The following is a 25,302-nucleotide window of genomic DNA, read 5'->3' as shown; positions in this document are numbered from 1 at the left end:
CACTTTTCCCAGTGTTTTTAGAAAGGTCTGGAACCCGAGCCTGACTCTGACAGCTTGGGGGTTCCATCAATCAAACGCAACGGGCCTGGGCTGGCATCGGTCGCCCTCTGCCATTAATTCATATTCTGACACCGTTTCAAAAAAGTGTGTGAAAAAATGCTGATCGACACTTGTTAAAGTACACTCCGATGTACTGTTACTTCACGTTACAGTGCATCACAGTCCAGCTCAGCACTCAGTTCTCAGCATCATCCTTCACGGTAAAAAGTGATGATCTACATTCATGAGTTCTCCTTTGCAAAACTCCCCTCGCGGTTTTTCCAGCTAAATCTTCAGTGTTTATTGCGAGTGCAACCCGCCTCACGGCAGACACTCCTTTCAAGCATTCTTTGGGTGGAGGATATCCTCCCTGATAAGGCTGGTGGCTACACGGTGACACCACAACAACAGCGGGCCTGGCCCGGCTGTTGTTTGTTCCCCCCTGTACCCCTGGAGGTCTGCCATGCGATTGTACATCACCTCTCCAACCAGCAAAATGGAAAAAAAATACACAGCGCCTATGCACGTTTACGAGCCCAGACCAAGAACCGCACTGGAAGCACACACACGATTGAGAGCGACCGCACGTACACACACGCACACACTCAATCACACGGCACGACATATGTACAGAAGAGATTGTGGAAGGAAGCCTAGCGGACACAAGCATGTGTTTTGGCTCTCTCTATTAGGCCCCGCATGTGTTCGATGTGCTTTACTTTCACTCGCTTCAAATCCCCCCAGCCTTAGAAAACGTAGTCGATGCCAAATCCGAGGTAACCACAGCGCTGCAGAGATGCTGGTGGGAAGACGGAGCATAAATCTGAACAATGCAGTTCACCGCCAAAGCTAATTGGAAGCAATGAGTAAAACCTGGAGCTGGGAGATGCATCGATATAATAGTGACATGGTTGTGGTCCCAGACAACACACAATTGGGAGATTGTGTGTTGTGTGCCATGGGACTGTGACACACTGTGATGTAAATGAAGGTGAACACTGAGATGGCACCGACCTGGGAGCCTCTGGAGCCTCTCTTGTGGTCCCATTCTGAGTGGGGCAACATCTGTGGAAACACAGAGAGAGAGACTAAGGGTGAGTATGGCGCTTTGTGGGCTAGGTCAGCAGGCTACTTCACTGCTTCCTCTTTATTTTGGTGGGACAAATGAGTGGGGAGGAGAAGGTCAGATGTACATCCATAATCCCAGCGGAGAAATTTGGGACCAATCAAAATATTGTTATTTCTACAAATCCTCTTATGAGGAGAATAGATCGGAACAACCCAGAGACCGGTCTGGTTTTAATTTGTCTTTTGAAAGTTTGCAGACAAATCTAATAATACGGCATTGCAGAGGGAGCATAATATAGGATTAAGGAGCAAAGCTCCTAGATTTTGTTTACAAGATCCGTTCTACAAAAATTATGTTTACATAATAGATGTTATCGCATTACATAACGAGCGTAACGACCAATGGCTTCCCTCTAGTGGTCAGAAATATATGGATGCGGCTTTAAGTATTTTCTTTGGTGTGTTTTACAAGCTGAGAGAAGGAGTGTGGCCCGATGACGTGAGAAAGCCCAGCGCCACATAAACGCTGAAGTGTGCGCCTGCTTTTCACATTCCATTAAAGCGTCGGACTCTAATAGAATTTCACAGTCAGGTTCGGTTTACTTTAGTTCCCATTCACCGGCTAATGGGCCGGTGGAAAGTGAGGACTTTTATGCCGTCTAATTACCAACCGCCGTGTGCTCCCGCGGGGCTCTTAAAGCCCTTTTTCCACTGCTACAGGAGTCACCCCAGAGCCTGGCTTTCTGCAGGGAACGAGGCACAGGACCTCCGCACACAACCCACCAGAAAACGTAACAAAACGCACGACAAACCCCCTGCCTCTTCCCTGACCGGTCCCCTCTCAGAGTCTCAGGAGCTCTCTCTACCCCGGTGTGATGGAGATGAACCCCGACTCCACGAGCCAGCGCAGACAAACGGCCCACGATGTGGAAGCCATGCTGTCCTGGGGGCTGGAGGAACAGGGCCGGGGCAGGATGCAGAGCTGGGATCACTCAGGGGGGTTTGCAGGAGGTTTTAGTCAAAGGGCAATGTCTGTATGGGGTTGGATTATTGCTCTCTTTGTGGAGCGTTTCCCACAAGCGGTCCAACTACCTTTCTAAGGCAATAGGTTGCTGTTGACGTGTGTAATAGTCAGGTCCCTATCCTCAGAGGTAATCCGTTAGACTAAAACCGGACCTCTTGGAGCTTCACTAGTACTGGCTCACCACCGGTTTCTGTCCCTGAATATAATGGCAGCCATTGCGAAGCCGGTCACTGCCCTGTTTTGACAAAGGACTTCTATTATGATGATGTACGATTAGACGATTACGAAGAATAGCTTCTCTCCTTCCCGGTACGTCGCGGCCTAATGTTTAACGGAACTATAAAGGGCATGAGCAATCAGTGCTCTGTCTTGGAGTCACGTAAAAAGCCCCATCAGGCCATGCACACCCCGTCGTACATTAAAACACCGCCACTTAATGAAAGTTTGAGAGTAAAATAAAAGGGGAGGCTCAACAAGAGTCGAGCCGTGTAGGAGAGTTGTAATGGCTACGGTGCGCTGCCGTCTAATACCGCTGATGACAGGCTTTTCCTAATAGAGCGGAGGAGCCTCCCTTTAAACAATGCTGGGGTCTTGCTTAAGCCAGTTTTTTTCATCGCCTCACTGTGACAGGATGACAACCCAGTCAGGGGAAAAGGTGCATATGCATTGAAAATGTAATGAAGAAATACATGAAAACGATCCTTGTGAACAGTTTACCAGTCAAAGCCACTCAAAGATATTGAATTTAGATGTCTTAGTTGTGTTAAAATCAATGCTATACCGACTTTGTAAAATCTAAATTATGAAATGGACTATTTGCCCGCAAAATGAATTATTCTGTTGAACAAACAACACAAAACTAAACAGCCCAAAAGAAACCACCTTCACACACACACAAATATCTGACATTGCTGCAGTAACTTTTCATTGTGTCTGAAGAGTTCAAACCACACACGAATGATGATTCCTCAGAAATGTTTTCTTGAGGTTTTTTCTTCTCGAATACCCTGCAGGCAGGAACAGGCAGCCTGAGCTGAGTTCTGAAATATATTTCTCTTCTTCATCTCCAAGGCCCCTACTTAGAAAGGACACGTTTTGAGAAGTGGTGCCCTTTGTTTCACCCCCCGCTAGATTCATTACGGCTTCTATTAATTCACAATAAGCCAGATTTCACAGTGTCTTACCTTCACTTGAAGCAACACTCTTGATTTATAACGGTCTGACAACTGTCTGACAACAGTACTTGGGAGGGTTAAGTAGTTTGAGTTTCTTTAAAAGTTGAAGAATGCAGGTTTTTTTTGTGACGCAAGCTACAAAAAGAACATGACACTCAATCAAGGTGCATTAACCCCTTTTCTTGTTTCTGGCTCTGATAAGGAAGAATTGTGTGGATTTAGTGTACAGTTATGATCCAACTAAATATTTATATGTTAAAAACAACCTCAAGATAGTGTGTAATAAAAGGGAGAGTTCAAAGGAGGCGTTCAACAAATGTAAGCATTGTATAAATCACAATCAGGTTCACATGAAACGGCCTATGTGGTGCACAGCTCTCCACTGTAACATAGTACACCGAAAAAGAGGCCAATCCCTCCAGGATGAACACAGCACATTCAGAGCCCAGCAAGTCAAAGGTAAGGGCTCCCAAAAGTCCATAGATAAACAGTTAATCCCCAGCCCCATCCCAAGGTTTATTCACGTCGACCGTAAAGCAATCACACCGAAACGTCGCCAAACGCCTGAAGATTAATGGAGAAAAACATAACATTAAACTCCATTTAAAAACCCCTACAACAACAATACAGCAAAAAAGTGAGTGAGCCACATTCTACCGCCTCACATAGTGCCAGCCAGCGGAAACCCTGCGGTGTGCCGCTCCGGCCAGACGCTGCTAAGAGTGCTAGGAGTGCTAAGTGCGTAGCCGTGCGGGCTACCAGTGGGCAGAGCAGGCCTTGTCCACCATGATGGCCCCCAGCCACCAACCACAGGCCAGCTTTCCCCTTCCTCCGAGGCTCTGGACAAACAGGCTGCTGTCAAACGCACAAACATAGGGGCTGGAATCCACTTGGTTGTTTGTTATTGACCTGCCTGTGCCAACAGAGCGCTAAGAAGCCACTTCCCCCAGGCCGCTCCGAGTCCGCACATCTGGCTGGGGATCGGAGAGGCGTTTTTTTAATTATTGTGTATAATGTCACCGGACGTACGCACATGTTCTTCAAGTAACAGACGTGACATGTTAAGGTGTGGTACACCGTCTGTGTCAGGTAAAGCATGTTGTACCTTTCAAAGATAATGAAGAACATAGAAGCCGCGCTGTGTAGTTTTATTGAACACACGCCGCACGTTGACACAATCCAGCACTTCTAATTTGAAGTCAAATTTAAATTTTTATTGTGAGGTTTGAAGTCCGCGTGCTCGCTCTTTATTTCCAACCCGACTCTACTCTAGGATTTCTGGCCCTGCTTCCTCTTGTCTCATTACCCAAACCCGAAGCATTTAATAAAAAATAAATCAATCAACGTGGAGTAGTCGTTCGTCTGGGGGCCGTCTGCAGACAGACGTTACCTCGTTTAGAAGCGGCTCGTTCACAAGATGGCATCTGGAGGATCAAACGGCATCTTGTCCTTAATATGGAGCACAGAATCATGTCTAACTGCTACTCTAATATTAATAACTATAACCGCCATGACCACGTTTGGCTCACCACTGGGCCCTGCGTGCTCTTCCTGTGTCTGTTTGAACTCGTGTCCAGTTCTGTCCCTTAGGCCCTGGCGTTTGATGTGTGTCTCCTTGAACGCTCCATCAGGGCATTTGATGACACAGCCGGTTTATACCGGTACCCAGACCTGCCATATGTGTGTGTGTGTGTGTGTGTGTGTGTGTGTGTGTGTGTGTGTGCGCGCGTGCGTGTGTGTGTGTGTATGCGCGTGTGTGCGTGTGTACGTGTGTGTGTGTGTGTGTGTGTGTGTGTGTGTGTGTGTGTGTGTGTGTGTGTGTGTTAGTGTGTGTGTGTGTAACCGGAGGAGGAGGAATCACGGAGGATGCAAGCGTATCTCTGTGCTAAGAGGAAGGATACGTGATTAACTCAACATTATCCTACAGTTGGTTTGTGAGGTTTTAATGTCTGGAAGATAACACTGTGGTAGTTTGAACGGTGCTGTACACACCAGCATAGGGTCCATAGGCATTTAAACAAATACAGCCGTACCCACCTCCTCCTGTAAAAAAGAGAGGACTCAAAACCACATCACCCTTGCTGTGATGGCAACAGAGGTTGGTATGGAACAGAGAGAGAGATAAAGATAAAGAGAGAGAGAGAGAGAGAGAGAGCATGAGAGAGAAAGAGAGCGAGAGAGAGAGAGAGAGAGAGAGAGAGAAAGAGAGCGAGAGAGCGAGAGAGAGCATTAGCAAAATAAGGCTGCAAATAACGACGGCTAACATGAAGGCAATGGACTGTGTTGTTTGTTGTTGTTACGGTATGGATAGTGGGACAGGATCCAATCAGAGTCCTGCTGCAGTGTTGGGAGGTCATGGTTTGGTCTGATTAAAAGCAATAGAGATTCACAAACACACACAGGTTTTTTAAAGTTTACCCTGAGGTGACTCTGTATTTCACTTACTTGTTCAGTCTTTGTGGTCGTTCAAAGACGGCTGTATGCTTTCTCCTGTACCACTGAGTATGATCACTTCCCCTGTCCAAATGTAGGTCACTCAACAATTGGCTAAATAGGGCTTCAAACACGAACATAGACTCAAAAAGAAAAAGCATCAAATTCATCAAGCCAAAAATAAAAATCAACAGACCAACCTTCTCAAGACACTTCAGTGTGGTATTGACGTGTCATTCTCCGTTTCACCTGCAGGTGGCGGTAGTCTGGAGACGTCAATCATACCTGCACATGTGGCCCTGTCTTCGAACTGAATTAAGTCCCTTTGAGGTTTAAGATGTGTACCTCGTGTACAAATGTGATCATTTATGACTTGACAGGAGTAGTTAAACCTGGTCTTTGAGGGACTATTGTGATAAAACAAATGTATGATTATTTCCTGCAACATTGTGGTCCGCTCCTCAAAAGGCAGATATAAACAAAGTCATGGCATAAAATAAAATGGCCCACTGTGCAATAGGCAGTAGTGTCAGTCTTAGCATCAAGGTCGCGTATCATTAGCATGTGTGTGGAGAACACACATGCTAATGATACGTGCCTCCAGCCTGAGAAGCCAGGGGTCTGGTTGGGAGGACTGGGCTCACGAACCCCGCCTTCCTGGCCTGTTTAAGTGGTCGAGTGGAGGAAAAGCCATCTCCTTATTCCTGCTGGCTAATATTTTACAAGTTGTACCACGGGGGTCAGCTAGCGTGGGCCATTTGCGTCATCACAGGAGGGAGTCGTTAAGTCTAACTGCCAAAGTGAGGGGGCCTTCGTAAGGAGGGGGAAACACACGCACACATATAGACACACACACGCACACAGACACACTCACACACGCACACACAAACACACACGCGTGTGTGCGCATAGATTAGCACATGTACACCTATAAGCCGTTTTTTGCATTTGCATACTCGCAAAGCATCTCTCTCATTGGCCAGTACAGGCAGGCGTAAACATACACACCGCTATACGCACGGCCTCACACACAGACACACACGCACGCGCGCACTGATTGTCTGTGTGTCACACACCGTCGCTGCATCTGTACTGTGTCTACTGTACGATTACCGCCCTGCCCCCCTCCCTTTGTACTCCTTTTCTCCCCGTCTTCCACTTCCTGAAGTGTGACCAATGGGATTTGTCTCCTGCGCGTTCCTGTGAGTGAGTAAAGCCTGTCTAATGGGAGCAGTGAGTGTGTGAGTCCTGCAGCATCTCCCCCGACGGGACGAATCTGGCAGCCCACATCTCTCTCTCTCTCTCTCTCTGTCTCTCTCTTCCTCCCTCTGTAGAGCGCTCTCTCTCTCTCTCGCTCTCTCTCTGTCTCTCTCTCTCTCTGTCCATCTCTATATCTCTCTTACTCTATCTATCTCTCTATTTCTCTCTAAGTCTCCCTCTCCCTCACTCTCTCTTTCCTTCTGTATCTCCCCCTTTTTCTCTTCCTCTCTCTCTTCCTCTATCCATCTCTCTCTCTCCTTTTCTATCTCTGTCTTACTGTCTCTATCTCTCTATCTTCCCCTCTCTCTCTCCCTCCATCTGTAGAGCTCTCTTGCTCTCTCTCTGTCCTTCTCTATCCATCTCTTACTGTCTATATCTCTATTTTTCTCTGTCTCTCTCACCTTCCCTCTGTAGAGCTCGCTCTCTCTTTTAAACTCTGAATCTCTACCTCCCTATCTCTCTGTCCTTGCCTCTGTAGAGCTCTCTCTCTATAGATTTCTCTGTATCTCTCTCTGACTCTCTCTATTTTTCTCTCTATCGCTCTCTGACTCTCTCTATCTCTCTCTCTCTCTCTTCTTGCCCTCCCCAGAGTAAAAACCCTCAGCGGCACTACCCTACATACTGACCTCAAAAACGACATCAAACACAATGCAGTGCGCTACGCTCCAATCCCGGGGCAGCGTGCGCATGCCCGGGTAAATATCACCCAGGCGCTTCGAACCTGAAACCACGTTGAGTGACACTTCTGTATCCAATACTACATCACATGGTTTAACTCTCTTTTTTTGAACCATCAACACTTTTCAGTGCACAGGCACAGAGATTCCCAGAAGTACACCTTTTTTTGCTTCTTATTTTTTACCGGGTAAAAAAAGGGGGGACCGGCTTCGGCAGACCTGGCAACCCCCCCCAAACCCCCCCCCCCCCCCCCGCTCCTTTACCCCCAAAAAGGACATGCCAAAGCCATTAGTGTATAATGGTCCAGTCAGGGCTGCTGCTGCTGCTGCCGCTGGAGTCTGGAAACACAGCATTCACTTGTTTATTTGTTTTACAGGCCAGCGCTGCGTACGGCCTGCAAGGTGCCAGCAGGGCTTTGTGGGGCGGCTTTGGCCCCTGGCTCGGCCAAGACCGGCTACAGGGAGGTTAAGTACTGCTTCCAATATCGTTCGGTCATTTCAGAAAACATGCATGCGCGAGACTTCCAGAGAGACTTGCCGTGAACACAGATACATCCCAGGAAGGAACAGGGAGGGGTCATCTGGATATCGAACCCTCAAGCCGTTGGCCGGGGGTCGAATACAATTACTACCCATCCTAACCCCCACCACCCCAAGTGAAAGCCAGTCAAGTATATCGTTGCTCAGTCCAGGCCGGCTACAGGGAGGTTAAGTATTGCTTCCAATACCATTGGGTCATTTCAGAAAACATGCACTTCCATCCAGACAACTTTCCGTGAACCTAGATACATGGAGCAGGGAGCAGGGAAGGGTTGGTCACTGGACACATGGGGATCAAACCCTGTACAAGTTGGCCTAGGGTCGAATACAAATACTACTCATCCTAACCCAATCACCACCACCAGTGAAAGCCAGTCGAGTATATGTTTGTGTGTTGTCAGTGGATATCATCTAGTCTAATTTCCCTAATGATGTGCGAACAGAGCTCACAAGATATGGACACTAGCGGTATCATAAAGAGTCATATTTCCCAGAACGCATTTCCCTAATTTCCCAGAATACATTTCCTATTTCATGTCCCTATTTCCATATTTTCCACAATGCATTTCACTATTTCACAAAATCCATTTCCCTATTTCCCACAATGCATCTTTCTATTTTCCACAATGCATTTCCATTGGACCAGTCCTCTTCAGACATATTTATTTGGACAATTATAATTCATGCTTTCATTCAAAACGTAAATGCCAATATTGATTTATTTGTCTCCGAAAATAATTTCTGTACTTTTATAGCATTTAGAAATGAGATGATTTAGAAAAGACCAGATAGGTAAAACAGGTAGATAGAGAGACCATTAGTCCTAGTTTGAACCAAAACAGTATTCTTCCTGCAGGATTTATGAGGTGCTATGAAAAATAGCGTTACATTCCTGCCAATATGGTGTATTGTCAAACACAAGGGGTGGGTGTTACTTTCCCCAGTAAAACAGGTTTTTTTTATAAAAAACCACAAGTCTGCCTGTGGCAGCAAACAATATTTCTTTTGGAAGAGACAATCTGCGTCAGAAAGGCTTTTAAAGTTAACGAACGGTTGAATAACAATGCACTTTGGATCTGACCTACAAATGAGAACTTGTGCTTTTGGAGTAAGGTTCACTGTACTTTGGAACCCTTAAAAAACACAACTTACGGGTGAATATTGCAGCGTGCGTTTGGCGTGTATAATACAATATACTTGTTTAGCAATATCAAGTTTTTATTTGGTAGTGCAGGGTCCATGGCTCTGTGGTCAGGAGGCACTGAGCCGAAGAGGGAATGTATGAATAGATAAAACTCAAATGCTAAATTATAAAAGCCATATGGCATTTCACCTGCGTGGACCGAGAACCTGTTACGTCTTATTTTCATAGGGCTGACCCAGCAAACTACTCTATATTGTCTGCTTGTTCCAAGAGAGGACCACACACACACACACACACACGCACACGCACGCACACGCACACGCACACACACACACACACACACACACACACAAACACACACCTCTCTCTCCAACTCTTAAACTTCACACAGTACATTTACAATAACGTCAAGATTCCCACAGCCCCACAGTAAACACAAGATAGGAGTATGGTCCGCAGCGCAGGCGTTTAAATCAACCGTCTTAACAACCTTTATAAATCACTGACACATTCGCACAACATATCATAAACACATGTCAGGATACTGTGTGCGTGTGTGTGTACTTTGGTGTGTGTGACCATTTGTAGACGTACTTTAGTTTGTCTGTGTGCGTAACTGTGTGAACATATGTGTCCGCACGTGCACATTCATTGCGGAGGCCTGTTTATGTGTGTGCACATGCGTGTGCATGTGCACGTGTGACTTCCAGTCACTAATAAACTGCATGTGTGTTCCAGTATGCGAGGCCTAACTCTCCATTTCCTCTTTTCTCGCAGGTGGGAGGCACGGTTCTCCTCCGGGTCAGCCCTGCGGGCGTTCTACCATGCTATCAGCTCGTAAAAGAGCTAGCATGGTCCGGTGTTCTCAGTAGTAGAGACAGAACCGGTGGGCTGGTAAAGCCTCACACTCACAGGCTCAGGTGGGTTTCAGATGATAGACAAGGTCACTTAACAAGCAGCGGTTTTCGGGCGAAAGTGCTAACAAAGACAGCAGGAGGTGGGGTCTGTGTCTGGGCGAGAGTGAGTGCGAGTGTGTATGTTTGCGTGCGTGTGTTGGTGTGGGTGTTTGTGTGAGAGTGTGTGTGTGTGTGTTTAAGAGTGTGTGTGAGTGTCTTTGTGCATGTGAGTGTGTGTGTGTGTGTGTGTGTGTGTTTAAGAGTGTGTGTGAGAGTGTGTATGTGCATGTGAGAGTGTGTGTGAGAGTGTGTGTGTGTGTTGGGCGGGGGGGGAGGTAAGACAGACGAACAGGATTAGAAGATTCATAATGGGGCTGGTACACCACCAGGGAAACCAGTGAAACAAGTGACCTCGGCGTCTCTCACATATCTCTCCTTAGTTTCATGCTCAGTGGGATTCACCCTGAGTTTGCCGGCCATGAAAAGAAAAATGTATTGTAGGCATAAGCATTTTGCTTGAGCCTGAAAAAAAAAAACATGATGCTTTCACATTGGTTAACATTACTAGACATCAAAAAAAGGCCTGGCGTGTGCAGAAGATGTCGCTGCCTATCCCAGTATTACTCTGACAAAGTAATAGTTCGTATGGTTAGAGAGGGGGCTCTCTGCTGGGAGACGATGATGATGGACCACCCAGGGGGAGAGAGTCGCTGTCCCACCAGAGATCAGCACAGATCAGCACATATTTAATACCAACTTTGTTTCAGTGTGTCAGCTGTGTGCGTTATTTTGTGTGTACGAGGGCTTGTGTGTTTTTTTGTGTTTGTGTGTGTGTGTGTGTGCATGCTTGAGTGTTTTTGTGTGTGTGTGTGTGTGTGTGTGTATGTGTATGCTTGTGTGCGTGGGTTTTTGTGTTCGTGTGTGTGTATGTTTGTCGGTGTGTGTGTATGTGCCTGCATGTGCTTGCTGGTCTCAGCCCAATGCTGTGACACACACACACACACACACACACACACACACACACACACACACACACACACACACACACACACACACACACACAGACACACACACACACGCGCACACACAGATGTTCATGTGCAGATGCAGGGAGCACCGTGAAACTCTCCACGGGGTAGGAAAAACATTGTTCGCCTTTTCTTCTGAAGCTGCTGTTCAAACATGGAAGGAATCCCAGTAAAAATACACAACAAGGACGAGCGTTTCCCTTTGTTTAACACAGATACACGGTAAAAAAAACGTTCCACGAAAGAACACTTTGCTCCTGAAGGCTGACCGATGGCTGCCCGTGATAGGCCGCCCCTGCGCTACATGTAGCTAACGCTGCCCATGTGGGAGGAGGTACAACGTAGCAGCAGCTATGACGTCCCTACAGGCATACCGGGCGTTCATCAATCTTAATTCTCAACAACGCTGTCTCACTGACGGGAGAGAGAGAGAGAGAGAGAGAGAGAGAGAGAGAGAGAGAGAGACAGAGAGAGAGAGAGAGAGAGACAGTCAGAGACAGAGACAGAGAGACATATTTACAGTCTTATACTTTTATAATGCTCCCCAAATGATTGATTTGGATAGTTTAAAATCGTGCAAAAACGTGACTGTAACATGGGTTATGAGGTTGTTAGTTCATTTTAATTGGGATCACTCTTGTGATGGAATACTTTCATACAAGAGTTCAAGGACTTTTGGCATGAATACAAAGATTTATAGGTGAGAGGGCACGACAGTTTGGACCATCCCCCCTTTGTACCATGTGTAGAATCTGTCAAAAATGTATCACAGGGATGGTCGCATGTTTGTTCTACGGCAGACAGTGTCCTTAGATGACGTGAAAGAACAGAAAATGACAGAAATAACAGAGAAGCACATTACAACTTCTCTCCTAAGCATCTGTGATCCACTGAACAGCTTTTGAGCTAGAATTAATTTGTTGTTAAATAACATGAAAACTACACTTCATTACAAACATGTTCGCAAGGGAGATGACCAGGATCATTAAAATGTTTTGCATAGAATTGGTTAACACCTTTAGTTATTTCAAAATCAATTAAAACGTATTAAGTTTGAAAGATTCTGGTCTCTTGTTCAAAATATACAATTATCGAATGAGATAACATTAATAAAAAGAACATCATTACCAGAGAGTGATAACGAGTGTAATACTGTGCAAGACCAGCACAGGTTTTCATTATAAATTCAAATAAATCTATTAAGAAACCAAACGACAAAAACAAAGACCCCGCTTGCGTCACACAATCTCATTTGTTCCCATAACAGTAAAGGCCAGCCCCGGAGAGCAGCTGAAGAAACAGTTAGCCGAGACCTTTGCCATTTCACCATCTCCCTCCCCACATTCATCCTGCTTCCATCTCAACCTCCAGCCCTGGGAAGACATGCGACCGAACCCCGCACGGACCTCTGTGGACCTCGTTTATTAACACCTCCTGACCTCACATCTCCTTGAATCAGCCAATCGTTGATCAGGGCAAGGGAGCAACGCAACGGCAATGTAAAGAGAGCTTGATTTTGTTTGAGCAAGCAACGTCGTTGAACAGGCTGAACACGCCAATGTTTAACAGACAAAATCTCCAGGGTTGTACTGTACTTGATGTTGTGTGATAATAAAAAAAAAGAAGGGCCATTCTGTGGAGGGTTTAGATGAAGCGGCCGTTCATTGCCACTCTAAATAAGAAGCAGCATCATCAGGCGAGTATATTTACCCCCGCTGAACTTAAGCCCTAAAAAGGTATTCCAAGGTGCAGAGAAGAGGGTTCAATTAATTACAATGCTTGACTGAAAGGTGGCCGTCGTAAAAAAAAAAAGAAGGAGCTATAAAGTCATAAACAGTTACTGACACACTGTTGATTGGCCTGTGCCATGCAGGAGCAGAAAACGCCAAACGACCACCCCTGGAGTTTGAGAAAAAAAACGTGGAAAGTTGGCCGAATCGGCGGCCTGTAAAAAGAACGACGTGTTTATTACGTTGCACACATTTATATAATGGAAAACAGATCCTTGAATAAATGACTTTCCCTCCGTCTAAGTTGATTAGGACTGCAGCACCAGGATGGACATAATGGGTGCTGGGGGGCCCGGGGGGATGGACGCACAGAGCTCACATATCAGCTGGCCGCTACCTGCGTCACGCCGCATGTAAAAAAAAACCTGCTGATGTCTCAAACGGAAATCTGGACCTCCGCTTTCCCCCTCGCCGTCTGGATGTACAGTAAAGTAACGCTGGAGGAAATGGCTATGAAGGGGCGCAACCTGGAGGTTGAAGGATGGCGCCTACCGGCTCAAACGCAGATCGCTTTAGCTCTGATCCGACATGTTTTGTCTCTAAGTTTCATAGACTGACCAAAGCTGAAAGATTACAAAACGGCTACAAGACTATTGCACTTCTCGCAAGTTAAATCTCCTTAAAAATAATTGTATCATGTTAAATATCTTAACACATCAAATATCCCCAATTATGAGTGTCAATTCCTGAGCAAACCTGGTTATCCCTCTCATTTTCGTGGGCTTTACAGGTCCTGCAGCGTCACCGGGTTCAGGAAACGGCTCTGTAATGGCCTACAGAGAGCTCGGTCAGCCGTGGGCAGACAGTGGACGATCTCAGCCGCTTGTGTCGGTTTCCCGCAACACCACAGCCTAGCATCACACGCCACACCGCTCCTGTCACCCACAAAAAGGAGACGGCGTCGGAGTCGGTGTAAAACCGAGTAAACCCCGGTTTTCCAATGAGCTTGAAATAAGGGGGAGACAGCGTCTGCCACCGAACCACCCAGCTGATTAGCGAGAGACACCGGGGTTCCATTAACAGCGTCTCTGTTTCTGAGTATAACAAAATCATCCAGATGACCGCTCGATCTGCCGCCCGGATGACCAGACACCAATCACACTCATGACCGCCTGGGACATTTAGCGAGCGGTACGAGTGCAGGGGGACGGCGGTTTGAGCAAGAAAATAAATAAAAGAGAACAGCGAGAGAACAATTTTCATCTCGGGAGGAAAGGGTTTGGGATTCCAGTATTGTGCTCTGAGACGCTCTCCCCTTTGAGCGATGACAACAGACACAACACAGAGCCATTAAAGGCTTGGTTTGTGTAGCGGGCCAAAGTTAACACAATAACCAGACAAGTCGTAATATTGACATTTTGACCGTTTGCCTGCCAGTCAAAAGATGAAGGAAAAGAAATGATGAAGCACTCTTCAAATGAATCTTTCCTTTTTCTGTGTGTACGCCACACAGTCAACAAATGCTTCGACAATGTATTGAAGCAGTTACAGAAAATAACATTTAATCGCTCTTTGTACTTTCTTTGTACGGCCAAATGTACTATGTGCAATTTATTAAAATCTCGACTGAGTGATTTGCATGCAACGACCATGAAATTGAACATTTTCTGAACTCAAACCCGGACTGCCTGGTTTCCTCTGTGGATCCAACTGACAGCCCTGGAACGGTACGAATCTTCTGTAGGTACAATTACACAAGGGACCGCGTTTCCTTTCATCCACCAGAGCGCATCGAGCGAAGGGAAAACGGAAAACTATAAAGGAAAGACTTCCAGAGAGACAGAGAGAGAGGTCAGTCGTTCAGGGGAATTTAGCAACACATGAAAGGCAGAGAGAGAAGAATGAGTACATCTGCCGGGGACACGGACCCAGAGGTGGTTCAGGGGACACTGCAGAGTTTGCTGAAAGAGAAAGGGAGAAAGGTGGAGGGAGGGAGAAAGGTGGAGGGAGGGAGAAAGGTGGAGGGAGGGAGAAAGGTGGAAGGAGGGAGAAAAAGGTGAATACAAAGGCGGGGTTGAAGGATGGAACTGAAAATAAGAATGGAGAGGTGAGGAGAAGAGAGGAGAGAAGGGAGTAGAAGATAGCGGTCAGAATAAGGGAGGGGAGGAGAGGAGAGGAGAAGAAAGCAGAGGTGAGGTGAGGTCAGGATAAGGGAGGAGAGGAGAGGAGAGGTGACAGGAGAGGAGAGGAGGAGAACACATGAGAAGAGAGAAGAGAACACATGAGAAGAGAGAAGAGAACACATGAGAAAAGAGGAGAGGGGAGGTAAGAGGAGGTGAGGAGAAGGGAGAGATAGGGAGGAGCGAGCACCAAGAGGAGAAGAGGAGTGGAGAGAAGTGAGGAGAGGAGAGGAAAGATGAATGAGAACAATATAAAACAATGATACAGTTCATACAGGACCATCTGTTCAGATGAAAAGACGAAGAGCAATTAAATGAAAAACAGGGAACAAAGGAAAAGATATAAAACACCCCGAAATGAGAGATAAATAAAACAGAGGAGACGAAAAAGTTCCATTCATGAGAGCGTGTGTTGTACCGTGGGTGTTTTATAAATCTATAGACTGGAGATCTATATCAGCCAGAGAAGCAGCGCTTCCATCTGGGCTGTGGAGTATTAAGCATACAGGATGAGATGTGAGGAGAGGGAAAAAAAGAAACGGGAAGGCCTGCCCAGAGCCGGGCGCAGTGCGTTTCCACGGCAACGTCTCTGACGTCAGAGAAGGCATTATGTGATTACTCATAGAGTCTGCTGAAGAGCTGGCCAATAAAACAGCGTCCATTACTCACACACACACACACACACGCACAACCGCGCGCGCGCACACACACACACACACACACAAACACAAACACACACACACACACACACACACACACACACACACACACACACACACAACCGCGCGTGCACACACACACACAGATGGCCAAGGCTTGGGTTACACACATAAACACACAGAGAAACACACAGACATTTGCACGCACACACACACACACACTCAGACACCTATACTCACAGTTTAAAAGGAAACATTCTTATACCTTGACCTAACAAAGAGAAAAACCTTTCATACCGAGTGCAGATGGACACTGAGTTTTCATAAAGATACCACCATTTTCAAAAGGGGATGCATTTTTTAATAAAACTTTAGTTATAGCTCAATTCACAAACTAATAAAACGTACTCTGTGCCATAAATGTGTCCTGATTGGTCGTCCAGTCTGCATCCTGACTATGAGAGACGCCAAACAAGATCAACCACCACCCAGATATCACTCTGCACAATCTGCATGTTCTGCATTCCATACACTTTAACCCCTGTCTACAAACATATCCAACTACACGCACACTCTCACACACACACACACACATGGACACACACACGGACACACATACACACACACAGACACACTCACAAACAGACACACACGCACACACATAGACACACATGGAAACACATGCACACAGAAACAGACAAACAGACAAACAGACACACACACACACACACACACACGCACGCACAAAGACACACACACACACACACACACACACAAAGACACACACACACACACACATACACACACACACACTTCCTCTCGGCTTCTCCTACATGCTCACACTGGACATTCTTCCGTGGGAGTTAAAACACTGTTAGGGCTGATAAGGATCTGAGCAAACAGCGTGGATAAACAGTCGCCGTGGTAATTAAGAACCAGCGACCAATCAGAGGAGGGCAGGAGGAGACAAACACATGGCCGAGACTCCATTACTAAGTCTATATGCGTTCCCTATTGCCAAGGCCATTAGGGCAGGACCAGGGCCCCCGGGCCTGCTACCAGCTCACACCGGCACTGTCGCAACACTGTCTGCAGTCCAAAACACACTGGGTCAAAGTCAGAAATAACAAGGACTTCATGATCTATTCCTCTCCGTCTTCCCCCCCCGAAATTATTTGACAATTCACAATAGTTATTCATCATTAGGAGCACTCTACTTGAGGGACACAATTAAATAGTATTCCATTGTAACGTGCATATGAAAAGTAATGCAACAATTGTACGTTATTTTGTATTATTATTATTATCATTATTATTATTATTATTATTATTATTATTATTATTATTATTATTATTATTATTATTATTATAACAGATATATTGTATATGTAGATGTGAAATTATATATTATCATATCACTATGATATATCATATTACACTTCTCATGATGCTGTGAAACTTAATTATAAGCAGCAGCTACTGACAGTTAGAAACATGGCCCTGTTTTGTCCATATATGGTGTTTCACAGCTAAGTTACAAATTGTAATTCACCCCTTGCCTCTGAGTTCAATATCTCTGTTTTGAGCTGGCCTTAATGTGGATGACGTAAGTCCACTTATTGCATTCAGGCCAAAAGGTGCCTGTCGCTTCAGCACGGCAAATGGGACTCCACTCCAGGCAGAACCTGAGACTGATTACACTCTGCATTATCACTGATAGAGTTACATTGATAACACACTGAGGATGATCCCATTAGAGGCTATGTGGGCCAAATGTCATATGTTTGTATATATGTGTGCGTGCGTGCGTGCGTGTGTGTGTGTGTGTGTGAGCGTGTGTGGCGGTGTGAGAGAGTAAGTGTGTGTGTGTGTGTGTTTGTGTGCATGCGTGAATGTGTGTGAGTGTGTGTGTCTTTGTGTGTGTGTGTGTGTGTGTGCGTGCAGGATTGTGCGCGTGGGTGTGTGTGTGTGCATGCATATGCCTGTGTGTGTGTGCGTACGTACGTCCAAATGTGTGTGTTTGCTTGCGTGTGTGCGTGCGAGCGTGTGTATGCACATATGCGTGCATTCGTGTGTGTGTGTGTGTGTGTGTGTGTGTGTGTGTGTGTGTGTGTGTAAACCCAAGCTGCAGTCCACCTGGCGGGCCGGGGGCCTTAATGAGCGGTGTACTCACGCAACCTCTCGCACCACCACGTCCGAGGCCCTGGGCCCTCGGCCAGGTGCTACTGAGACGGCCCCCGTCTTCAAACCCCGTCCCGGAGGGCCGCATACCTCGCCTCATGTCACCATGACCCACCACATCCCACCCAGAAGGAGCGCTTAGCTTTTAAAGAACGCTGCTTCTAATTGTTAACGAGACACACTGACGGGAACTATGAAAAACCACAGAAGAAGCAGCCGCCTCTACGTTTTTAGGAACGTTTGAAGAACAGTAGCTGGTTTTATTTTGTACGTTTTCAAATCCCCTATAAGGAAACGGCACAAAGCGACAATGTTTTTCTCCCTGTGATGTCTTTCAAGCTATAGCCATAGTTCAACGCTGGATGACCGAGGGCGTATATACCATCCTAAAAACCTCAAAGTCACAGAGACTTAGCTGCGTTGCTCAGCAGATCCTGTGTCTGCATCGGGCCAGGGTTCGCCTTTACGTTCCCACACGGCCATCCCCCTTCTCCTCAGAGTGGGTTCTGCAGTGAAGGAGGGTTTGAGAGTGAGGAAGAAGAAGAAGTGCTCCGTGGTTTGTAGGGATGTTTGTTTACAACCTCGCTGTTGCTTAACAAAGTTGTTTGCAACGGGACCGCAGCCACAGACGGGTGACATCATGTGTCACGAGCCTGAGGTGCAAACATTGGCCGAAGAAGAACAAGAGCGGTTGTCAGTCGGACAACCGCTTTTCGTTTTATAAGGATTTGAATGGTCATCATTTAGGTTTGCAGAAAATCAATTTGCAGATCATGTGCATCGACTACAAATACACAAGCTGTGATATTCAACGTGCCACGTTCAGCCTCACACTCACACCCTTGTTGTCCAAAATCTATTTTGGTCCAATCTACGATGTCCCTTTAAAAGAGATGTAATCAATCATTGAAACTCAACACCCGGGACTCGGGGTGTTGAATAATGTACCCACCGGCCTTCTGGGGTAATCCTAACCGCGAGTTACCTTCCTGGTCCGATCCCGTCACCCGATACACTCCTGTAAGAGCGAAAGTCGTGAATGACTTTTATCGGAATACTATCACGGTAACAGCATTACACCCATTACACACGCGGCGACGGCGTGGTCACCGACCATGGTAAGGGGCGAGGGCGCCCGGCGCGCAGAACGACTCTCAGAACAGCAGCTTAATAAACGATCATTACGACGACGGCGGGAACGAGAGCGTGCAAGACGTATGCGGCCGCGTCCTCGCTAATGGCCCGCAGCTCGATGCCGTAATGTTGTCGCCGTAATGACTAATTCATCTCTCCGCCCGCAGTGATGCCCTCCCAATTAAAAGAGATGGCAGAGCACCGCGGCACGACCGTTTTACCACTCATTGGGCTATATTGGGCTGTGGGATGGGGAATTAATGGGATGGGATTAGATGGGAAAGACCGGGAAAGAAGGACAAGGGAGTGGAGAAGGAAAAGGAAAGAATGGGAAATATTAGGAAAAATTGCGAATGAGTAGGGAAAGAAAGGGAAAAGAATAGGAAAAAAGGGGGATATATAAGAAAATAATACAAAATATGAGATAACACAATGTAATATCTTTCCAAATAACCTTTTCTATTGAAGACATTGGTTTGTTTCTGCATTTGTTGGCACCTTGGTAAGGAGAAGAAAAAGAGAGAAGGAACAAAGCAAAAGGAGAGCTAATGAAAGTGAAGGCTGTGCGCAGAGCTCTCCCAGCGGGGAGTACGCTGGTCTGGGTCCGTACGCCGGTCTGGCCTCGCTGCGTCCACACTGGCTCTAGTCATCTCAGGCCCAGCAATACAAACACACTAATGAAAGCCAGCTGTGAAGTCCAGGACAGACACCTCCTCCTCCTCCTCCTCCTCCTTCTTGCTAGCGTAACTAACCTCTCTCGCTCCCTTGCTGTACTTCTCAGCCTCATTTCATTCTCTCTCTGCTGTCCCTGGAGCGGTGGCGGTAGGCCTGCACTCCAGAGGATCCCGTTAGCAGCCATTAGCAGCGCTGGGCGGACTGTGGCCCGCTGTCCTTTAGAAAGCTCCTGATGAGGAGCCCAAGAGAGGGCTCTTCAACCTCTCCCAAGGTTCCCCTCCAGACAACTCATTGACTCAGGTTTTGGTTAACCAGTCGACAGCGTGGTTGTTGTGGAGACACTGTAGGAACTTCGCTGGGGGTCTGGGTATGTGGTCAGGGAGGGGGGCACACAGTAGTCCTGTAGTGTGTGAAGGACCAGACAATCTTAAAACTAAATCAATGGTGCCTTCGCACACACAAAATGGCCGGTTTGCTACCAAAATGACGGGCATCGCCGGCAGTTGGTCGACAGAACTATGTGATTGACGTCAGTATTTGGTATCTGTGAATATTTGATATCTGTTTAATATGGACAAGCGCGTTCTGCTATCTGTTTAATTCAAGATGAGCCTGTAGGAAGCTCCTGGCCTGGTCCAGCCAAAAGCCCACTCATCGCAGCGACACGTATTGTACTCGTGTCGAAATCACCAGGAGTCCAAAGCAGTCTGTCTACTAGCCTATGCGGACACGGCAATTATGTTGGGATGGTCATTTTGACCTACAGGCGCCTTGGCAGAGTATCTGGGCATTACAGAAGGGCAAAACATAGTTGTCCTTGTGTGTGTGTGTGTGTGTGTGTGTGTGTGTGTGTGTGTGTGTGTGTGTGTGTGTGTGTGTGTGTGTGTGTGTGTGTGTGTGTGTGTGTGTGTTGTGTGTGTTCTCTCAGTCTCTCTCTGACCTCTTGTTCCAGTTCCCTACCAGCAGCTGACCACCATATGTAAATGTCTGCAGAGGACCTCCTTCTCCTTCTGTGATGGCCTGCACAGATGCCATTTTCCTGGAACTATTCCACCGTGTGTGTCTGTGTGTGTGTGTGTGTGTGTGTGTGCGTGTGCGTGTGTGTGTGTGTGTGTGTGATGTTCGCTGTCTTGCTCCACCAACACACCAACAGACACATGACACATTTCCATCAACGTGTTTCACCTCCGGCTGGAAACAATGAAGGGTGTGAGACACGACCAGAGAACCACATGAGGACATGAGACCCAGAGGACCAGAGGACCAGAGAACCACATGAGGACATGAGACCCAGAGGACCAGAGGACCAGAGAACCACATGAGGACATGAGACCCAGAGGACCAGAGGACCAGAGAACCACATGAGGACATGAGACCCAAAGACCCAGAGGACCAGAGGACCAGAGAACCAGAGAACCACATGAGGACATGAGACCCAGAGGACCAGAGGACAAGAGAACCATATGAGGACATGAGACCCACAGGACCAGAGGACAAGAGAACCATATGAGGACATGAGACCCAGAGGACCAGAGGAACAGAGAACCACAAGAGGACATGAGACCCAGAGGACCAGAGGAACAGAGAACCGCATGAGGTCATGAGACCCAGAGGACCAGAGGACAAGAGAACCACATGAGGACATGAGACCCAGAGGACCAGAGGAACAGAGGACAAGAGAACCACATGAGGTCATGAGACCCGAAGGACCAGAGAACCAGAGGTTCAGAGAACCAGAGGACCAGACAAGTAGCAGAGAACCAGAGAACCAGAGGACCGGTGGAGGAATCAGGAGACACAAAAGCGCTGTCAGGACTGCGGGGCATGAAGGAAAGCCGCTGCCGACTCATGAAATGAGCCTGACGATGTTCAAAGGGGGGGGGGGGGGGGGGGGGGGGGGGGGGGTATGTTCAAACCGACGTCCACCCAGCCAGAGGTAGGGGGGGTGGGGGGGAGAGTAGTGGTGAGAGGGAGAGGGGGGAGGGGGGTTGTTCACAGGGTAGAGTATTGACTTAATGGCGGAATCGGGGCTGTCATGAGCTTCAGAGACACTCTTTGTGTTGCTTGGCCCTGCGTCCCGGCAAGCGTGCGGAGCGATGATGGAAATCTTACACTCACTCAGAACAGGCCCGCTGACCTTTTCATTTAGAGTCCCCTGAATCTGTCTTCACATGCTGCCAAGTCCCCAATGAATGAGCACCTATTACATCAGTGGCCAGAATCACAGGGGCACATTCCCCCCCTCCGACAGAAGCATGTGTGTTTGCACATACATGAAATATGCCCTCCCACCCCCAAAAGACATGCATTTTTCATAGGCACGTGTGTGTTTTATTTATGTATGTTAAAAATATGTGTGTGGCTGTGTGAAATTGTGTGTGTGTGTGTGTGTGTGTGTGTGTGTGTGTGTGTGTGTGTGTGTGTGTGTGTGTGTGTGTGTGTGTTTGCATGTGTGAACGTGTCTGTGCCATGTGTATGTGTGTGTGTGTGTGTGTGTGCCCATGTCTGTGTGTGTTTTACGGATAGTCTAGTGCAGTAGTTCCTATGACATTTAGGGTCCGTTCCCGGAGCTGCGTGGGGAACAATATCTGCACATGCGGAATGAAACAGGATTAATCTCTCTGAGCATGTAATGTTGAGGGGGAGAGGGGGGCGGGGGGAGGGGGGGGGGTTGCCCATGGCGACGGCTTGTACAACAGCCCCTGCCCGGGCCGCGACTGGAGACGCAAAAGGCTTCGGTCACGCTCACTCGAGTCTCTCCTAGAAGGTGACCCGTCTTCATTATCACTGACATTTCCAAAATAATGAGCTCATCAAAGATAGTAGAGAGAGGTCCCACCCCCCTCCCCCATCCTGAGTGGCTAGAATTCTTTGTTTATCTTGGCCACGTCGCCCTTCTAAATCCTCGGAATACGAAAACAAGGCTAAACTTAACAAAAGCATGTAGCCGAAACACGAGAGCCTCTTACGCTCCTATGGGGAGAGAGCCGAGAATATTACAAACGACGAGGGAAGCGACTGCCAGAACGGGCTGTGAACAAAACAGAAAAAACACACCTAAACTAGATCAACTTATCAAGTGTAAACAGCCAAGCTTCTGATGAAGATCAGTAGACGCGCACGGCTCTCCGTTTCCGTTTTTTCACCTGAAATTAGGAAGCAGCTGCAAGCTGTGGCTTGGCAGACTGACCACAGCACTGCATGTTTTTATGTGGGGGGGGGGGATAAGAAATGGCACTGCGACCGTTCTATGGGTAGAGCTGCTTTACATGAGAGACAGAAACCATCCAACAAGAGAGAAAAGAGCGATGGTGTGGCACTGGCAGACTGACATCTTCAGAGTACGACTCTAATTCAACCCGTAAAAATCTTCCAATTAATGCAATTGGTAATAAAAATGTGTCAACAGTTGATTTTCTTCTTTTTCTTTTTAAAGAGACTTTCAACTTTGGGAAAAAAAATGACACTGCATGGGGAATACATTAAACATCCATTTTTGAAACAATGTTTGAAGTCTCACTTGCGGTCTTGAGACCTTTTCAGGCTGATGGCATAAAGGGTATATACTGCTGAGAGCCCAGCCCAGCCCTCAGCCAGGAAACCAGGCCCCAGAAAGCCGAGCTTTATGGAATTACTTTAAACCGCTGCGTGGAATGGCAGAAAGGCATGCTGGGAGATCCGCGGCCTGGGGCAGGTCGAGGAGGTGGAACCGAGCGATTAGCTGATCTCAGGTCTGCGCCGCGACCAAAACGGCTACCTCCAATGCGTTCTACCTGGCAACGCAGGGTGTGGGTGACAACAACACACAGAACAGCACAGGCTGCTGCTTAAATACTCTACACTTGAACATATAAATAATTTCAGTTATTTACAGAATGTAGTTGGAATATGCATACGGTTTTCCAAAATAGTACATAGCATTGTGTAGCATCTTATCCTAGCTGTCTTTGTTGTGTACAGGGAATGGGATAACCTAGTGATTGCTAGTGCTTGGCACTTCTATGAACATCCTTACTGACAGCGATAGATGGCTGTTTCTATTTCTTCTGACAAATGTAGTTAGTGTAAGTCACTTTGGATAAAAGCATCAGCTTAATACCCTAAATGTAAATGTAAATGTAATACAAGTGTATTCATACGTTCAGCCATTCACTCTGACATTCAGTCTACATGAAGATGGACCAAAAAGAGCTCCAGATGATAGTCAGTCTCACATCATGATAGGACATGATGATATCATGTCATCAGCTCTACCTTCAAGATCTAATTAAAGTCCGACAGACAAGTAGACTAACTAGTCCCCTGTCTAATTAGCTGCCTCCAACCACACCACCACAAACGCCCAAGTGGACCAGGAGAAAGTCTACTCCATTAAGCGTGTGTGTGTGTGTGTGTGTGTGTGTGTGTGTGTGTGTGTGTGCCCGCGCCTGTGTGTGTGTGTGATTATGTGTGCTTGTGTTTGTGATTATTTGTGCTTGTGTGTGTCTGCTTGTGTGTGCATGCGTGTTTATGTGTGTATGTATTTGTGCATGCATGTATGTGTGTGTGTGTGTGTGTGTGTGTGTGTGTGTGTGTGTGTGTGTGTGTGTGTGTGTGTGTGTGTGTGTGTGTGTGTGTGCATGCATGTATATGTGGGTGCTTTGCAACATCTGCTCAGCCCGCCCGAGGACACTGTAGCCCCTCTCTCTCTTTCTCTCTCTCCCTGTCTCTCGCTCTCTCCATGTCTCTCAGTGTCTCTCTCCCTCTTGAGGGAGAAATGGGTCACGTTTCCCCCAGTGACGTCAGAAGCCCTCTGCCTCCTCTCCTGTCGGTGGAGGCACGCCAAACCCCAGCACATGCCATTCCTCTTTCTTACAATGGAAACGCGCTCTCTCTCTACTTCACTGTCTCTCTGTCACTCACACGGTCTATCTCTCCCTCTGGCTCACTTTCTTTCTTTTCTCACTGGCTCTCTGTCTATCTCTCTCTGTCTTTGTCTATGTCTCTCTGCCTCTGTCTCTCTCTCTCTCTCTCTGTCTCTCGCATTCTCTCTCTCTCTCTCTGACTCTCTCTCTCCCTCTCGCACTCTCTCTCTCTCTCACACTCTGGCATTCTGTCTCTCTCTTTCTGTCTCTGTCTATGTCTCTCTGTCTCTCGGACTCTCTCACTCTCTCTCTCGCTGTCTCGCTCTCTGTCTCGCTCTCTCACTCTCTCCCGGAGAGGCAGAGAGAGGGAGCTCTGGATGAATCACCCGCAGAATGTAACCACCGCTCTCTAAAACATCTCCATAGTACCGCTAGTGACCTGCCAAGCAGATTATTGTTTAAGAAGTGGAATGGATGCAGGGAAGACCTCCTGTTGAAAGGTCATTCTCCTGTTCAGCCACAGAGTCAGAGCACATAGCTCTGAACGGAGACGGGAGATTAGAGAAGATATTAGAGAGAAAGAGAAACGGATAGAGAGATAAAGAGAACAGTAGG

The 25,302-nt window shown here is 47.2% G+C and overlaps 1 protein-coding gene across 2 annotated transcripts in view; it reads right to left on the bottom strand.

The window, feature by feature from the left end:
* Nucleotides 1-25,302, bottom strand: part of LOC307080536 (cGMP-inhibited 3',5'-cyclic phosphodiesterase 3A-like) — a 66,070-nt gene that overhangs the window by 26,616 nt on the left and 14,152 nt on the right. The window contains exon 2 of one of the 2 annotated variants that reach the window (XM_079743279.1): nt 1,054-1,104. The exons of the other annotated variant lie outside the window; for it this stretch is intronic. Within the exon in view, the coding sequence (XP_079599405.1) occupies nt 1,054-1,104 (51 nt within the window). The remainder of the gene's footprint in view (nt 1-1,053; nt 1,105-25,302) is intronic. 2 annotated transcript variants of the gene reach the window in all.

Source organism: Pollachius pollachius, assembly GCF_949987615.1.
Source record: "Pollachius pollachius genome assembly, chromosome: 9".
Taxonomy (NCBI): domain Eukaryota; kingdom Metazoa; phylum Chordata; class Actinopteri; order Gadiformes; family Gadidae; genus Pollachius; species Pollachius pollachius.
Note: the sequence above shows the minus strand (reverse complement) of the source record. Positions and strands in the feature narration are given on the sequence as shown.